The sequence below is a fragment of the Hibiscus syriacus genome, unplaced genomic scaffold, assembly GCF_006381635.1.
Source record: "Hibiscus syriacus cultivar Baekdansim isolate YM2019G1 unplaced genomic scaffold, ASM638163v2 tig00110410_pilon, whole genome shotgun sequence".
Taxonomy (NCBI): domain Eukaryota; kingdom Viridiplantae; phylum Streptophyta; class Magnoliopsida; order Malvales; family Malvaceae; genus Hibiscus; species Hibiscus syriacus.
In genome coordinates this window covers 195,304-215,082 of record NW_024062726.1, presented here as the reverse complement: position 1 = coordinate 215,082, position 19,779 = coordinate 195,304, and the positions used below count along the sequence as shown (strand labels likewise).

Sequence of the window (19,779 nt, the reverse complement as noted above, 5' to 3'; positions counted from 1 at the left end):
TTTCGGTTGGGCCCCAGAATTGGGCTTCGACTTGAAAAAAGTGAATTGGAGTCGCCACCGACCATTTTAAAACGAATTTAGGTGGGTCGGACACCATCTTACCTTATCTGCGTTTTACCAGAAACGTGTCAGGTTCGGGAGTCGGTTACGGTCAAGGAAGGATTAGCACCCTTTAACCGCCCTTTCGATACCAATTAATTTGTCGGTTGTCTTTAATTGCGAAAATTAGAATTTAAATTAAAATTTAAAAATTCGATTCGAATTAATTACCTTTGATCGATTGAAAGCATTCCTAAAAAGTAAAAAATGTTAGAAAATAGAAATAAATATGAAAAAAAGAAAAATATTAATATAAAAAAATAAATAAAATAAATAAAATTGAGTAAAAAGGAAAAATAATAAGAAAATAAAAATAATAAATAATAAAAATAAAATAAAATAAAATAAATAATAATAAAACGAAATAAAATGAAGGAAAAAATAATAATAATAACAAAAGGTTAAATTCTTTAAAAAAAATGAAAACAATGTTTAAGGATCACCTAGCAATTAAACAAAATATCAAATGCACAAAATTAGTGATTAAAATGTAATTATTATAAAACTAAGAGACTGAAAATAAAAAAATAAAAAATTAAATTTCATTAGTGACCAAAATAAAGTATGCATAAAATTGGAAATCAAAATCAAAATACTAAAAATAAACTGCAGTGACCAACATGTTAAAAAGGTACAACTTACAGGGACCGATTATGAGATTTACCAAAAATTCAAAACCACTTATGAATTTGTTTAATCTCAATTCACGTAACAAACAGCTAAAATAATGGCCATAAATGCTGCACATCTCCACGTGCATTTTAGGAACTTGCTCCCACGTGTCAGTATGTGGATCATAGCATTCCACGGAGGTTTTTGAGTCATTGTACTCGCCCCCACTTCCACCGACAGCAATGATGTTACCATTGACATTCCCAGCAGCGAAGAAAGATCGTGGGGTCACCATGGGAGACGCTATGGACCACTGATTTGAGGATGCGGTGTAAACCATCATTTTATTTATGGAAGTTTGTGTGTCTGATCGCATACCGCCTAAAACGTAGAGCTGGCCTTGACGTGTATTCGAAGTACAAGCAAACCCCGGTGGGCACACAGCCTTGGGACAAGGCATCGAAGGTAATACAAACCAATAGTTTGATCGCGGGTCTATCACTTGCCATTGTATCATACAGAGAAGCTGGGGCCTGTTATGATATTGTTCCAGAAGCAACACACTGATCGTGCCAACAACTGGTATGGATATGGAAGATGAAGAAGACAAAGCTCTCCGATTTCGTCGAGTAGCCCTGGAATCAACGCTTCCTGTTTCCTTTCAATCCCTTTTTCCCCATATTTTTCAGTGAGGTTTTTGTACCCCCATTGCCTTGTTTATGCAGCAATTTATAGCATAGGAATCCCTTATTTTTGATTCGGTTTTAGTGTTTTGATGGGATTGAAATGCTACGTGATTTGTCTATTTGGTTCACGAAACCCATGATACGCCGGATGATTCGGAGCGTGAATTGGTTGCAGCTGCCATGAGGACTCTCCAAGAGTCCTCAGTTTGGATGGTGGTTCATCCCTTCCATGCTAACTGTACGGCGTTGAAGGGCAGCAGAAGGAAAAACCAAACTTACCTAGGGTTGCACACGTACTGGCCATGATTGTTTGGCCAGTAGAGTTGCGGGTTGGGCCTGACAAAAACCAAAACAAAAACAAACATTACTATAATAATATGTGTAATGTAATATGTTTACATAATAATGAAACGTTTATAATATATTATATAATGTGGTCGGATTAAAATGAGTGTCGACAATGATTCATATATATGTTTAAATATAATTTAAATGTTATATTTTTAATTTACAACATAATGTTTATAATGGATATTTTATCTTTTTAAACTTATTTTTTAACAATAATCTTAAACAACTAAATTTTAAACGGTACTTTTATACAACACTTTTAACAATTCATTTATATAACACTTTTAAAAGTTATTTTTTAGAAAGTTATGCCTAACTAAACTTAAATTCGAATACAAGTAACCTACATCATGAAACACTTTGGATTTGAAGCAATTTAAACCTAACTTATCAAAATCGAATTGTCGAAATTGGTTTTAGGTCGACGAAAAATATTTTCTTGAAAAAATTGTGTTTTAAAGAAACAAAGTTATTTTACTCTTTTATTAAAATATTTTTGAAAATTTTATTTATTTAAAATGATAATTTTAAAAAGCATGTATTTTAAATTAGAGTAAAAAAATAATTGCATTCAAGGGTCAATTATGTGTTAAAAAGATTAAAGTATTCTTATAGTGTTCTATTTTAAATGTGATTCCTTGAATAAATATAATTTTTATTAATGAAATGAACTAATTTCTAAAGTTAAATGTTTTTCAATGATCTTTAAAAAATTTTAGGGAGGAAAACTCGTTCATTTGAATTTACAAGGAATACTCTTCTATTTAGGGATGTAAAAACCTACCCGATTTGTAAAATTGACTGAAATCAAGTAAAGACGAATCAAGAAAATAACAATACACCAAAACGAAACTAAAATCACAAACATCAAACAAAATAGAGTTTAATCGTAGAAATACTACCTAACACAAGTACTGAAATTGCAATATGTACAACCATATGCAAGACTCAAAAACAGAACATTATATAAACTACATAAATTTTACTCCAATACAACTAATACAAATAAATTATTAAAAATGAACGAATGAATAATATATATTACCTGCATGTGAATAGACTAAAATATGATGGTTTACTAAGGACGAAATTAGAATCCTGGACAACATGTGAGCCCAAAATGAAATAAAGTAAAAGCTTCATTGATGACTGAAATGACAAAATTACAACTACGGAGGATCTGCTTCACAAAAATCCCATACGTGAAGCATTAAAAGACACCACTTGGTATTTGGCCAATAAACAAAACAATGCACGGCCAGAAAATGACCTAAAAAACATGGATTTCATTATTTCACAAAACCAAAGGTGAGAACTCAGGATTTTCTCCCTTCGAATGCCGCCAATGTTCTCTTTTATGGCTGTGATTAGTTGGGTTTTAGTGGATTAGGTTTAGTGGAGTAGGTTTAGTGATTTAGGTTTAGTGATTTGGGGTAGTGGAGGAGTAGGATAGATCTAGTTTTTGACTTTGGGTGGTGACTGTCGATGTATGGTTTCCTTGCTCTGGATAGAACGTGTGCTTTGCTGTAGATTGCTTACATTTTGGGGCTTTTAGTGAGCTGCTTGGGGTGTTTCGTTGCTGCCTGGCTTTGCAGTAGGCGCAGGGTGTTGTTGGCCCTCTGTTTTGGTCCGTGTGGCTAACGGGGATGCTGTCTTGGTGTTGTTCTGGGCACCGCTTGTTGCAGCTATGGTGAGTTTTAGTCTAGATGCATTCCTTTTCGTCCATGGTGCAGCAGCTCTCGTGAGCTGCTTGGTCTATTTATGGCTGCGGGGTTGGATGGGTTTGAGCCTGCATAATGTAATAATACTATTAATAATAATAATAATATATTTTAACCAGACAAAAACGGGTGTCTACGACCGATTTGAGTCAAAATTATTTTTACTGTCAGCATAGGGAACTAGGCCTGTAAATGAACTGAACGTTCAGCGAACCGTTCATGAACCGTGCGGCGGGAAGTTCGTTTATGTGCGTTTATTTATTAAATGAACGAACATGAACAAGATTTTTTGTTCGTTTAATTAAATGAACGAACATGAACATAGGTCTCGTTCGTTCATTTACGTTCATGAACGTTCGGTTATGTTCGTTCGGTTATGTTCGTTTATGTTCGTTCGATTATGTTCGTTTATGTTCATTCATTTATGTTTAACCCAATCTTCTTAAATCAATTTTGGTGACCAATTGGTAAGTATCTTAAAAATATTAATTAATATGATATTCTGATGACCAACTCCATAATTAATCCAATTTTATTTGGAGATTAAATCCAATATGTTAACCTGTGAGGCACCTCGCACCTATATTCATTTCCCCATTTTTTTCCCAAACCCTAGTGTTCACTAGAAAGTGAAGACGATCGCTGAAAGCTTCAAAACAAGTTATATTATAGTGCAATATGAAGTTTTACATGTTTGTTTTCATCTCTTTCTCTGTTTTATTTGGCTTAATAGTTGATATGTAAAGTTATTGCAGGTATCTTCACATCTAAAACTCAAGAAAACACCATACTTCTTTCTAGAAATAGATGAGAATATAAAGGTAACAATCGGAAGTATACGAGCATCAATAAAGAGAAAAATATATAGAATTTGCCAGAAAACAAAACAAAGGTTTCTATGCAATTTCTGAAAAAGAGTGTAATAGCGGAAAATGATTGTTCATATGTAATCATGGACCACTAAGATAAATGTTATAGCGTTAAATTAAAGTTGTGTGAATCATTTAATATCTTTAAAAGATCGATCGAAATATTTGATATCTTCAAACATTTCATCACTGCTAATCAACTCTTACGCTATTTATCACTGTAGATTTGGTTGATTTACATTGTCGACTATTTTTCATGAAAGAATAATGGAAGGTAGGGTCTCCAACGTTTATGTTTGTTTATGTTCGTGTTCATTTATGTTCGTGTTGGTTTATGTTCGTGTTCGTTTATGTTCGTTTATGTATTAAATGAACGAACATGAATAAATTATATTCCTTAATAAACGAACATGAACAAAAAAAAATTTTGTTCATTTATGTTCGCGTTCGTTTATGTTCGTCTATTTATTAAATGAACGAACATGAACATACCTCCGTTCGTGTGCGTTCGGTTCGTTTACAGGCCTATAGGGAACAACATGTCGTCTTGCATAACATATGCAGATATCACTTTCAAAAGGCCTGATTCCAGGGCTTCACCGTTCAAAGTGATGCACCCTTTCAGGCTTCGCTTATTAATCCTGTTGGCGAGAGCGTCGATCAGTGTCGATTTGCCCGATCCACTTGGGCCGAAAATCGCCATTATTTCACGTTCCTTTGCTTCGCCTGAGATGTCGTTGAGCAAGCTTTTGACGTTCGTCTTCTTCCCACAACATGGGAACCTTGATTTGCTGCCGACGACTTTGACTTCATAGGTTAAGTTTCTGAAGGAAAATATAAATGGATCAATGGTGGGGATTCGGATGTCTAAAACACGATGAACATCGTTTCCCCCCCCCCCCAACGATTTCCATTAGAAACTCCATTGCTGTCTGTATAAGAATTCATAGTTGAAACCTTGATTCTTATAAATTTAAAACTTCATAAGATAATAAAACGTAAAATTGTAAAGAATATTAAGGAACAGATCGCATGAAATATTATGTTTTGATTTCACGTTTCTGCATATAAAAATTTTCAATTAGTATCCGGCTCCGTTAAAAGCTGATCAATCTTCTTATATCTTCTCGTTCACCTCATCAAGTTCACATGCTGAAGATTCCAACGTGCAATTTATATACCCTTATCACATTTTTAGCTCTCAAAGTTTTATTTATTTTGTGAGACTGAACCAACTAAGAAAAAAATAACAAACTGTCGTTGATGTATGATTTTCAAAACATGCTAACATTCATATCTTATTAATTTTCATTAATTTTCTAACGATATGATAAAAAGTAAAATTAAAACATAACACTATATATAATTTAAAAAAAAATAATTGAATGACCGAAACAAAAATGCAAGAATATATGAGTGATCAGATTTACTCTCTTTTTTTGTTTGTTATCCTTCAGTTCCAAGGCTTTGCCTTGATTAATATGAATCGACCTGGGTCGCACACCTGGTTTCGGTGAGTCTCCCAACCGGGGTTTTCTACATACATAAGAACTTAAACCTGAGACTTTGCTTAAGCGATATCAAACTACTTATCACTTTAACCAACCTCATTAGTAAATTTACCCATATTTTGCTTACTATTATAATCAGTTTATTTTATATTTTATAATTAAACCATTTATTATTTGTCATATTTTCACTAATAATATAAATCAAAACATGACACCTATCTTTAGGAATTCCATAAATTTCTATTATCAATGCCTTTTGGAATAATAAAGATGCAAAATTTATAATTTTACATTCTTTTTAATTTCGTCCTTATACTTTCAAATACAATTTTTCAATTTCTAATTTAATCTTAATCAAATATGGAACCCTTTTATATCTTTAAAATTAGTATTTAAATCCTTAAAAGAATTTTTTGATCATCAAACTAAAAGTATTACTATAATTTAGGATTTCAGGATGCTGCACTCCAAGTCCCAACATGAGCAAGAAAAATGTTCTCTTTACCTTCTTCGATGGACTAAGAATATAAAACAGGTTGAATTTAATCTTAATTTTTTTTTGAGTTGGCCGATTCCTATTTTAGGATTCAAATTTTATTTTTTTAAGTAGTCAAGTTTATAAAATTCGATTCAAGTCGAATTAAGTCTAGTTTTCGAGTTTATGTTTAAATTTAGTTATAGATATTTGTAATATTATGGTGTGAATTGATCAAACCAGAACCGCGAATGATTAAATACGTAGTTGACCCTATATTTTATTGCATATCAAGGTCAGACCAAGGGAAGCGAAAATGAAGTTATCAATGATTGTTCAGATCAAAAGCATTTATGAACTATGATTTACCATTTATCCTATAGCCAAGGATCATTCCCCCACCCCCAAAAAAACATAGAAACCCCCACATACAAAAGGCAAAGCAAGAATAGAAATTCCTCCTGCCTTTCAAGCCAGACAGACAAAGAAGTCCTATAAAGCCAGGGACATAGATGTCAGACTTAATATGAATAACTACCGCTGTCTCACACATGATCACACGATGCAACTTAGAACAGTATAAACTGCTGCCATAATTTTGCCTTTAAAAGGGAACAAATCAATTAACTTCTTTTAACAGGAAACTACTGACCACTCAATACTTTCTCATTATATTATCAAAAGGGAAAGGTTGAAATATTTTGACACTACTTCAGAATTTCTAATGCTCTTTGTAAGATTTGAGACAGGTTAACACTACAGGTGTTTGCTGATTCCTCTAGGCCTCACCAAATGAATACAAACCATAGCTGTGCCTGAAATGAGAAGAAAGAAAAACACCTTCCATACCGCAGAAAAAGTTCACTGCTTTAGAATTTATCTGGGGATGAAGGAAATCTGCATCTAAGAATTCTGAGGTTGAAAAGAAAGCATTGTAAAGAAGCCGTTGAGGGAATCACAAGCTGTTAGAACATTAAACCTGACAAGAAAAAAGAAAGCAACTACATAAAATATAAATCATTGATAAATAAATCAATAATATGAATAAACATATCTAAACAAGTATATTTGTGTGCATAGTTGTATATATACAAGATTAAAGCAACGCTTATCTCCAAAAATACCTTCTAACTATGTGGGCAGTTTCTATTTAGATTTCTCAACCAGCCTTCCCATCAGTAGGAGCCTCCTGAAAAAGTAGGGGGTGGGGGCATACAGAAATCAGTATCTCAGACAGCACCCTCTAAAAATACTTGAATTCTCCTATCAAAGAAATTCGTCAGGAAAACAACAAACAAGGCCTTACTGGCTCAAGATTGCCCTTTCCATTCTCCTGAGATAACGAATTAGAAGGGTTTGAAAACCTGGAAATACCAGAAAATAATAAATTTCAATTTCAAGGTTAAACCTATTAAATAAATATTTCTGAAGACAATTATATATCTAAAAAAATGTAGAAAACAGTTCTTTAGCATTGGAACATGCCTGATTGCCCTTGCTTTTCTTTTTACTTCTTCTACTGAATCAGGTTTGGAATATGGTGCAAATCTGGCAAGAGGAGCTTTCTTCTTCGCATCCTCATCAGTAGCTGTAGAGGGTGCAGTAATCCCAAACCTGAGAACCACGAAAATAAGAGAAAATAACCTCAGTGACCGAAAATTTCTTATAATATACGATTTTGACCAATTTTTTTTCGATTTGTCAAAATAACCAACAAAATCGCAATGCGATCTCTAAATCGCAATGCGATCTCCAGTATCGCAAATCAGTTTCCAGATTCGCAACGCGATTTTGACTATCGCATTACGATTTTTCAAATTCGCGTTGCGATTTTAGAAAATCGCAATGCGAATATATAAATCGCAACGCGATTCTGACTATCGCAACGCGATAATGCATAATCGCAACGCGATTCTGACTATTGCAACGCTATAATACATAATCGCAACGCAATAATACAAAATCGCAATGCGATTTTCAAAGCGCCATTAGTATCGCAACGCGTATTTTATTTTCAAATTCCAAACACGAATATTAATACATCCCGTAATCGCAACTCTTAACCTAAAACCCTAAATCACAAGTCAGTCCCATCTCTATTCTCACTCTCTACGGCGACATCCGTCCCCATCTCTGACGAAATCCGTCCCCATCTCCGGCGAAATCCGTCTATCTCCATCTCTCAGAGCCACCATCACAATCATTCACGATCAGAAATGAAAAATCAACCAAATCAACCACCGAGGGTTAGTTTTTTTAATTATTTTTATTTTGAAATTTTTGCATTATTATTAGGTTTTTCATATTGAAATTGATGATAAGTTTACTGGTAATTTCAATAATAGATTAACTATTTCACTTCGATTGCTTATTAAATTCATTCGATTGCTGCTAATACTGCTAAACTGTTTAGTCTTTAACCCTGTAAAGTTAGTATTTGTCTTTGTTTTGTCTTTTGGTTGAAGTAATGCAATTCATTCAAGTTTCAATTTTAGACAATGACTATTTGAAACCGAGGATCGCAACGCGAAATGAAAATTGCAACGATAGTTTAATTCGCATTGCGATAGTCATTTTCGTGTTGCGATTTTCATTTCGCGTTGCGATAGTCAAATTCGCTTTGCGATAGTCATTTTCGTGTTGCGATTTTCATTTTCGTGTTGCGATTTTCATTTTCGTGTTGCGATTTTAAGTTTCAGAAACTATTATTCTTCTGCAAATTGAAACTTGAATGAATTGCATTACTTCAACCAAAAAACAAAGACAAATATGAAATTCACAGTGTTACAAATTTAAGTTTGAAGAATAAACTACTACTACTCTTTATGTTTATTATTGTTTTTGATATATCTTCACAGTGTAGTTTTTAATCTAACTTGGTATGTTTATTGTTTTTGTAGAACTTTTTTTCGGCTCAATTGATCTTAAGGAATAAAATAAGCCTAGTCACTACAATTGCGTCGAAGCTTTCACCTGTACAAAGAAAATTGTTTGAGGATACTTGCTTCAGGCCATGGCTGAAAGTACAACATCCGGGTGGAGATGCTATGTTGACCCATTTGTGGCTTCAGACCATGACTAGCGATCTACCCGAGAGTATAAAACGTGGTAATAAAGAGATATGGTTTCATACGTGTTTTGGGCGGGAGGAGTTTTGCTTAATCACTGGTCTACGCTTCGGACACGATGATGTAGGTCGATACACTAGTCATATTACCCGCCCATCATGGTTATCCCGGGTTTTTCCTGAGCTGTCAATGGAGAAGCCAAATTTACACGTCGACGACTTGACGAGATTATTGAATAAGAAAGATGGTTTTACTTGGATGGATGACGTCGATGTTGTCCAAGTATGCCTTTTAGTACTTTTGCATGCCGACTTTTTAGGCAGAGAGGCCAGACAACCTATTCCTAAGGACCTAATATTATTGGTAGAGGACCTAAATGCATGTAATCTGTTTCCGTGGGGTTCGTATCTATGGAAAGCTACCTGGAATAAGTTGTCGTCTGCCTTTGATGACCGCAAAAGTTTGCGTGGCGATGGTTCCAAATACACTTTGTCAGGCTTTATTTGAGCCTTTAAGGTAAGAATTTCTATATAATGTTTCCAAAATTATAATTAATTATTTAACAATTACTAATATTTGTGTATTCTATTGATTTTGTAGATTTGGATATTTGAGGCTTTTCCCGACATGCAGACATATGCATTAAAAACTTCAAATGATATTCCTAGAGCTATTTCCTGGAAGAGGAAACGACAGCTGTTGATTTGGGAAGAGTTACTACGGTATACGACAATAAATGATGTAAGTTAACACAAATACTACCATATATAAACAAGTTATTACTAGTACACGTTTAACTTTGTTTGAGCTTTTATATTGTTAGGAGGCCAACACTCCATTACAGAGGCTGACACCCACAGAGGCTGAGCTTGCCACTAATTGGTGGCAAGCTAGTAAGCGTTTTTTTGATGGCACAGATGATGAGCAGCCTCCACTTCGAGAGAATCACCTCACCCAGAGCCATCACCAGATCGACCATACTATATACCTCTACAACGAGAGCCATCACCTATTCCGTCACATCATCGAGCCTCTTCTCCACCATCACCTCATTATAGGCGACCGACAAAGATGCCACGATATTTATTTCCCTGTTCTCCACCTCCACCTCCACGGGATGAGTTAGGGGAGTTACGTGATGAGGTCAATACCTTGCGTGAGGAGGTCGGTACTTTACGCGGTGACAATGGTGCATGGTGTAACGAGGTATCTACTTTACGTGGTGAGGTAGCGGCTCTACGTGAGATGGTAACATTGTTACAGAATGAGGTTCATACTCTACGCAACGAGGTAAGTTTAAGATTTTTCATATTTAACTTGATTTACTCGTAATTTCACTTATATTGCTTAGTAAATTCATTCGGTTGCTACCAATACTGCTAAACAGTTCTAAAATAACCCTGTGAAGTTAGTATTTGTCTTTGTTTTGTCTTTTGGTTAAAGTAATGCAATCCATTCAAGTTTCAATTTGCAGAAGAAGAATAGTCGCAACACGAAACTTAAAAATCGCAACGCAAAAATGACTATCGCAACACGAATTTGACTATCGCAACGGGATAATCGCAATGCGAAATAAAAATTGCAACATGAAAATCGCAATGCGAAAATGACTATCGAAACGCGAATTTAGTTTCGCGTTGCGATTTTGGTTTCGTGTTGCGATTTTCTCGTTGCGATTTTTATTTCGCATTGTGATTATCCCATTGCGATAGTTAAATTCGTGTTGCGATAGTCATTTCCGCGTTGCGATAGTCATTTTCGCGTTGCAAATTAAGTTTCGTGTTGCGATTTTAAGTTTCAGATTAAAACTTGAATGGATTGCATTACTTCAACCAAAAGGCAAAGACAAATACTAACTTCATAGTGTTGCAAATTTAAGTTTCAAGAATAAACTACTACTCTTTATGTTGTCCTTGAACATGCACTAAACCTATATGTTGTCCTTTTAAATGTTTATAAGTGCTTACTTCCAGAATGTTATCTGATGCATTTTGTGAACTATGATAGAATAATGACTTGGGTGAATACCGTGCAAGTTTGAAACATATTTGTCTTTGTTTTCACTGTTTAATATCATGTCTGTTTATTTACGGATTTATGTATTAATTTATTTTTAGCGGCTCGATAAGGTGGATGCTTTACGTCGGGTTTTTCTTGCACGACGGGGTTCACGCATCAGACGGCGTACACATGCCATTACGTCTCCGTTCACCCCAATAGTGCAAAGACTCCGTAAGAAGAAGCCCGACTCACCTGTCATCGTTCAAGAGGCCTCTCCTATCGTTCAAGAGGCCCCTATCATCCCTCAAGAGTCCCCTCCCACCGTTTAAGAGGCCCTTGTCATCGTTGAAGAGGTCCCTCCCACCATTCAAGAGCCCGATTCATATGGCGTAATATGTCGAATTATTAAGAAACCCCCTCACGTGCCGGACATGATGGATGACTGTTGGCTTTCGTATAAGTTACCGTCCAGTACCATTCCGGCAGATGAAGTGGAGATGAGACAACTACCAGAAACAATTCTGGATAATACCTTTTGGGCTAAGACTGCAGTTGATTTTTATCTACATGAGCGGATCCAAGGGTGTACGCTGACATATACAAACTCAATGATGATATGCATTTGTTGATTGATCATTCTTGGTGGGGGTGTGTTATTAGGGGTTGAAGACAAAGGCTATTTCGATGGGGGTTAAGTCTTATATTTCTTCTTATATTTCATTTTGATTAATTTTTTTTAAAATTTATGTAATTCACTAATATATGTCTTTTTTTGTAAAACAACATATTGATGCATGGGTGTCACGTCTTCTAATAGTAAGGAAATTGAAGAAAAATAAAAAAAATACGCGATATACAATTATGCCGACGTCTTTTCACGTAGTTCACTTGAAGAATCAACGACAGGAATCATATGTGTTGGCTAATGGACAAGCTAAACTTTATCCTGCATGGTGGGAGGTCGATAAGGTTAGTATTTATTTTTTTTAAATATTTTAAAGGTGTTCATAAATAAGTGCACAATTTGAATTATTACTTATGATTGCATGTGTTTATCCCTGTTTTGGAACGTACTCATTGGCTTCTCGTCGAGCTTCAGCTCCCATCCCTGAAGACAATAGTATATGACAGCATGATAAATTACATATCATTGTCTGATTTGAGAGATATTATTAAGGGATGGAGCTCTCATTTGGCTAAATTCTTGGATGCGATTAATTATTGGACTTATTCTGGAAACAAGAAGCCAAAGAAGTTCAATCAGTTATCAGAGACGAGACCGCGCCACAACAAACGCAGGAAACCAGAGGGGATTGTGGTCCTCTCGTATGCATGTGCTTGGAGCGTTTGACGACAGGAAGTACATAATTTCTACCTCCCACCGATAGAGATAGAGGTGCAGTAGGCTTGTGGTTTTGGCATTTTATGGCTAGAACGATATATGCGAGACGCTGCCTACCTGCATCCGCGTTATGAAAGTGTCCATAAACAATTTGTAAGTCAAATGCAAGTGTTGTTAAGTACCTAGAATTCAATAATAATTTGCCGTTTGTTGGTTTTAGATGTGTAGAAAGTGTTGTTTGAGCAAATGTTTGGTTTCTGCAGATTAATCGTGAAGTGAGCTGCGTGAAATTGATGTATGGGTGCATAAACAACTGTCTGGGGTACACTTTTTTTTATTGTTTAATTGATTCTTAAAAGTCTGATTTGTTTAATTGATGATAAAAATAAGAATTATTAGCATTTTTTGCTTGTTTAATTGATTTGTAAAAATTGATTTGTAAAAGTTGATTTGTTTAATATTGATGTGTAAATAATTCTTATTTGTGCTTGTTTAATTGATTTGTAAAAGTTGATTTGTAAAAGTTGATTTGTTTAATTGATGTGTAAATAATTCTTATTTGTGCTTATTTAATTGATTGAAATGTAAAAGTTGATTTGTTGATTTCAATCTGCATCATATTGAAGGCAAAAGACCTGTTGAAGGTACACTTTCGCAACGCTAAACTCAAAATCGCAATGTGAAAGTCAAAATCGCAATGTAAAAGCCAAAATCGCAACGCGAAAGTCAATTCGCATTGCGATAGTCTAATACGCTTTGCGATTTTCTCGTTGCGATAGTCAAATTTGAGTTGCGATAGTCAAATTCGCGTTGCGATAGTCAAATTCGCGTTGTAATTTTTGAGTTGCGATAGTCAAATTCGCGCTGCGATATTCAAATGAATGTGTAATAAGTGATAACAACTGAACAGATCATAGCAATGTTCAAACTCAAGTTACTAATACATGCCTAACTGAAAATGTTAAAAGTTTACACATAAAATACACATAATAGTCAAATTCGCGTTGCGATATTCAAATGAATGTGTAATAAGTGATAACAACTGAACATATCATAGCAATGTTCAAACTCAAGTTACTAATACATGTCTAACTGAAAATGTTAAAAGTTTACACATAAAATACACATAATACAACGTTTGCATTTAAAAATCACCTAAGTTAATAGTCCCAAAAGGTGAAGCTTGTTGTAATTGGGATTTTGATTGCCTTTTTCTTGACACCATATGAGCTTTGGATTTTGATGAGGATCTATATTTTGGTAGAGGAAAAGATAATTGTGATGGCACTGGTGATCCACATGTCAACCTTGTATGACCACTTTCCTTGCACCGACTATATGTCGATCTCTTCTTCTCTTCACCCTTAGACGGTATACGATCGTGACCTTTTGGTCGGCCAGGTAGCCTTCTGTCCATGGCTGGTGGCAAAACTGTTTGTAAGTCATCTGGTATGTCCCACTCAGAAGGATATGGAATAGGGTAGATAATCTCGACATAAGTCTGTCGATATACTTTTGTAGTGTAGCAATCCATAACGTATGCGCTTGAATCATCTTGGTTTAGATGAAGAGCAACTTTTATAACATGGCCACACGGATAACCAGATGTTTGCCATTTCATACAACTACACGTCTTTGTATTTAGATCGACAAGCCCATTTAAGTTATTATCCAGCACTTCAAACAAAGTGTTTGAACATGGTTCAACTCTCCATGACGTTGACTTCACAACACGTTTCGTTATCTTTTTTTCAGTCCATGGTGTAACACGATATTCCAATGTTCCTGTAAATTTAAATAAATAATACTTAGTAAAATATATGATAAGTTACGAATTTAAAGAAATAATACATGCATTGTTTCTTTTCTTGTATTACCACTGTTGAATAGAGGCTCGAAAAAACTCCATTAACATAGTAATGGGTAATTTCCGGGAATGACGACTTAGAGCGTTGATTGATTCTGCACTATTAGACGTCATGAAACCATATCTTGCTCCAAGTTGATGTACTCTTGACCATCTTTCAAACCTTACATCTTCTAGTGTTTGAGCACACTGAGGCAAAACACGTCTTAAACAATTTATATGCTTATTAAAATCCACTTCCTGATAAGCTTTTACAGCCTTCAAGTATGTCCATTTGTGATTTTTTATACCAGCATACCTTGATTTTAGATTTCTATACAAATGAACACCACAAAGTCCATGAAAAGAATCTGGGAAACACCTTCTAACAGCGTTGTCAATTGAGTTTGCCCAATCGGATATGATTGTCAGATTGCTAATATGACCTATGCAATCCCTAAGATGCCCCATAAACCATGTCCATGAATCAGAGGTTTCAGATTTGCCAACCCCGTAAGCTATTGGCAGTATCCCATTGTTAGCATCCATGGCTACTGCTAATAAGTTTACTCCAAGGTATCAACCTTTTAAATGTGCTCCGTCAACTATAATAACTGGGCGCATGCAAGTAATAAATGAATGAATCTGCAAAATCATATACACAAGAAATATAATCATTTAAATGTGAAATGCATGTAACTAACAAAAATGAGTCAACAAAATTATATTGATTTACTAATCGCAGCACCAATGGCGATAAACAGCAACTCAAAGTGTCCATCTCTATCTGTTTTGATATGAGTTACTGACCCAGGATTTTTCAGCTTTAAATTGTGACAATAAGCCGGCAGTTGGGCAAACGATGCTTCTGGCGACCCCCTCAACAATTCCAAGGCATAACATTTGGCTCTCCAAGCTTGAGAATATGAGATACTAATCTTGAACCGAGTATTCATGTCAGTCATAATTTCATGTCCCCGATATACCATGCCATTCAAAAACATTAACTCAGCCAGAAAACCACCGAACACCTTTTTGTTTGCATGTCTATGGTGAGGAAAAACTTGGGTTCTTGAACATGTATGTTTATCAATAAAAGTCCTAACTTGAAACATTTCATAATCTTTTATCCTCTTTGCAATCATACGCCACGTACAGTTTTTGTCAATCATACACCTTGTTTCGAAACGATCTTTACTTGATTTGTTAACTTTTAGTTGATAGCCATCTTCCACACATTTCGTATACAAAGCTATCTTCAAGTCTTCCTTTGAATCAAAACAATCATCTTTCTTGATACGAATAATTTTTGTGTAACAATCAACTGCTATTTTTACCAACTCTTCTTCCGGTATCTGAAGTAATTCTGGCATATTCCAGTTATACTCCCGTGGCATTTTCTTCGGGGATTTTTTCTTCTTCTTTTTCTTTTTCAGGGTTATATGAATTACAGAATGGATGTTCAACATGTTCATTCACAGTCGTAACTTCCTCCTCATTATCATCAACAATATCTTCCTCGACAGTGGCTGTTTCATCATCAAAATTTGGGTATTAACCAATATCAAAATCATTACACGCAGAGCCTGTTTCTTCTTCTGAAACATCATCAAAATCTGAGTATTGACCAAGATCAAAGTCCGGGTATTGACCAAGATCAAATTTTGAATACAGACTAGTTCTCACAATTTTTTCTGTTGGCTCATCATCGTCTAACTGGTTAATACGAAAATCAAAATTTGGTGCTGAAAGTTGATTGGGATTTGGATTAGGGAAAGGTTGTGGGTTTTGAGATTGTGTTTGGTATTGGAAATGTGGTGAAACAAAATTTGCTTGGTGATGAAATTGTGGTGGAACCATTAAATTTTGAGCACCATAAACTGGGGTTGAAAAACTTAGTTGATTACTACCCGCTACTGACCCAACTTCACTACTTCTAGGTTCAACAACATAAAATGTAACATCATCTTGCGAAACACTAATGTAAGCAATGAATCGTTCAACATCTTCATTGTCGGTTAACAAATAAACTTTACCTTTTCTCTGATAAGATAGCCTAAATCCACTTAAGGGCTCTAAATTCAATTTATTTGCAACACGTAACATTAGAGTTTCATAAGTTAACTTTTTTAATGACAGTTTTAGTTGAAGATTCATGGGTAAAGGCATATATTGTAAAACACCATGAACATTCTCCCATGACCCTCCAAAACACAAATCTATCCAAACATGATCAACATTAGATGATTTCATTATTGTAAATTAATTTACTAAACAAACGAGCTGTGAAACTAAAACCTGTTACAGGATGGGGAAGGATGTCGTTGGATATAGGAACGGATGTCGCCGGAGAGAGTGATAGATGTAGATGGAATGAGTTGCAATTTAGGGATTTAGGTTATGAGTTGTTGTTGCTACGTGGTTATATACCCAAAATATTTGTGTTGCGAAACTAAAACCTGTTGCGGATTTGAAATTCAGCGTTGCGACAGTCAGAATCGCGTTGCGACAGTCAGAATCGCGTTACGATTATGTATTATCACGTTGCGATAGTCAGAATCGCGTTGCGATTATGTATTATCGCGTTGCGATAGTCAGAATCGCGTTGCGATTTACATATTCGCATTGCGATAGTCAAAATCGCGTTGCGAATCTGGAAACTGATTTGCGATACTGGAGATCGCATTGCGATTTTGTTGGTCATTTTGGTAAATCAAAAAAAGTTGGTCAAAATCGTATATTATAAGGAATTTTCGGTCACTGAGGTTATTTTCTCCGAAAATAAAATAAAACAAACTTATAAATACAGCTGAAAGCTAGAATATCACTGGGTAAAGGTGGTATGGAATAAAAACCTCTCTGCCCTAGCCTTTCTCCTCAATTCCTCTGATTGCTTAGATGCTTCTGATCCAATTGAGCTCGGTGCAGTGCCAAACCTACAATATTATTGGCCCACAATCAGTAAGTTACAAACACATGGAGAAGTAGAGAAATGGTGTTCATCATCAACAACTGCACCTTAACCATCAAGAAATCTCTTCAAGTATAATAGAATAAGGAGCCATAAGATCTCTCTTTAATCAAACACCAGTAGATATCTAACGTAATATTTACGTTATCCTGCCAAACATTCCCAGGCTCCAATCCAAACATGCAGACATGTTTAGTAAGGTAACTAGTAAGATTATGATGGGCTAAACTCATCTCTTGAGAAATAATGGATAAATTGGCTACATTTAAGACAAACATTTTGAAAATTATGAGATATTAAGAGATCCTAAATAACATAGATCGAGAGCATTATCAAGAATACAAAAATTGCATTTGAAGAAATTTATCAAGATAGTCTTTTTCAGAAATTAAAAAGAAAAGAACAAAAAAAAACTCATTAACACCCGATAAACCCTAAATATAACACAAAGAAATAGGGGGAGGGGGAATAAAGATGTTACCTCTCAGCCCTAGAATTACGCTTTTCTTGCTCAGATAACTGGACGGGTACGCCGAATCGATCAGCTCGTTGAATCTTCTTATGGACATCGTCGGCGGGACCGCCACTTTCCCTTGCAACCAAGGCCGCAACAGTGCCGGAGGTCTTCGAATCCTCGCTCCCCTTTAGAGAAAGTTCAACATCGGGATGAGTGAGATTGCTAGGAGGGTCTAAGTTGTCCGTGGGAGGTTATGCGCCAGGTTTCTCGGTGGTGGATGCCATAGGAGTGGTAGGGTAAGTAGGGTCGCGTGAAGAATACTTGCTGAAACCTAAGAGCGTGAGAGGGTGATATCTTTTTCTTGATGGTTTTCAAAGGAAGGAAGAATTAACATATTTTTTTGAAAATCAGTGTTTTAAAAATCAGACCGGATCGGTCGATTCAATCAGGAATCGTTGTCTAGTCCGGTTCAATCTACATCGATTGAACCGCTATTAGTGAACCGGTCAAAACCGTTGAACTGTTCGAACCAGACCGGCTGAAAATCGGAAAAAACTGGAAAAAACCGTCATTTTTAAAAAAAAATTAAACCAAACGACGTCGTTTGTTAAACGAGCCAAGTCGAACTCGAGTATTGCTGAGCTCGACTCGAACTTGAAAACTTTAAAAGTAAGCTCAACTCAACTCAAACTCACGAGCTAAAAATTATCAAGTTCAACTCGAACTCGAAATATAATATTGAAACTTGAACTCGAAAAAGCTTGAACTCAAAAAAAAATTAGAAGCTCGATTGAAGCCTAAAATTCGAGCTTGATTGAAGTGAAAGAATAGTTCACTCAATGCTCACCAAAAGGCTCCATGATCTTGAATGCCAAATTACTTCTACTATTTATAGAAGTTAGTTGAGATGCTCTTCTATGTCTCTTAGCCATGTGAGATTGTTTTGTTCTCATATTTTTACTCTTTAGACTTTTGGGATACTCTTCTATGTTTCTTAGCCATGTGAGATTGTTTTTTTTAAATTAAACCAAACAATATCATTTTGTTATGATTTTTTAGCCCCAAATTTAATTTTTTAATTATAGTTATATAATTATATTTATTATTTAATATGTTTTACCTTAAATATTATGTTGTAGTTAATTTGAATCATTTTGTTTCACTTGATTTTATGGTTTTTAACTTATATATATTATGATTTGCTTTGAATATGACTTGTGATATAAAAAATTATTTTTATTAAATATTTTTTGTATTTTTATTTAATTTTTTAAATAATTATGACGTCGTCCGGTTCTTCCGACCGGTCGGACCGGTTCGACCGGTTGAACCAGTAAACCGATAGCATGACCGGTTCGCTAACCGGTCCGCTAACCGGTCCGGTTCTGAAAACCATGTTGAAAACAAATGCGGGAAGTCAGATTACTTCATTTATCACTTTAGAGCCTTTGAGTTTGATAAATATATTATTGAGGTTGAAGGTGATCAACATTAAACTGTTTAAGAAAAACAAAAATGATTATTTGTAAGTTTCATGATTTTATTATGTAATTTATTAGATTTATTAATATATATATGATTTCGAGATTTAATGAGATTGAAATTGGATAAAAATTATTAAAAAGGATAATTTGAATGAACCAACGACAGCTTTATGTGATTTCATTTTCTTTTCCACCTTCGTCATTATCATCGTTATAAATTCATGCACTTTGTCTTAACATGTTTTGTATTTTATTTACGTTGATTCAAACATTGTTACATTTAGTG

The 19,779-nt window shown here is 35.0% G+C and overlaps 2 protein-coding genes and 1 long non-coding RNA gene across 3 annotated transcripts; all 3 read right to left on the bottom strand.

The window, feature by feature from the left end:
• Window positions 1-531: 531 nt before the first annotated feature.
• On the bottom strand, window positions 532-1,171 carry LOC120124024 (F-box protein AFR-like). The gene is made up of 2 exons (XM_039142792.1): window positions 817-1,171; window positions 532-542 (listed from the first exon to the last, which is right to left on the bottom strand). The coding sequence occupies exons 1-2, from the start codon at window positions 1,169-1,171 to the stop codon at window positions 532-534; spliced, it is 366 nt and encodes a 121-aa protein (XP_038998723.1).
• A 5,857-nt stretch (window positions 1,172-7,028) lies between these two features.
• On the bottom strand, window positions 7,029-7,534 carry LOC120124010. Its single transcript, XR_005516243.1, has 2 exons — window positions 7,449-7,534; window positions 7,029-7,303 (listed from the first exon to the last, which is right to left on the bottom strand). It is a non-coding gene; the product is annotated as an uncharacterized LOC120124010 (long non-coding RNA).
• Window positions 7,535-7,585: 51 nt separating this feature from the next.
• On the bottom strand, window positions 7,586-19,696 carry LOC120124023 (protein MODIFIER OF SNC1 11-like). Its single transcript, XM_039142791.1, has 5 exons — window positions 19,651-19,696; window positions 18,034-18,241; window positions 17,437-17,517; window positions 7,810-7,938; window positions 7,586-7,688 (listed from the first exon to the last, which is right to left on the bottom strand). Exons 1-5 carry the CDS (start codon window positions 19,694-19,696, stop codon window positions 7,604-7,606), a joined length of 549 nt encoding a protein of 182 aa, XP_038998722.1. The 3' UTR covers window positions 7,586-7,603.
• Between the last annotated feature and the right edge of the window lie 83 nt (window positions 19,697-19,779).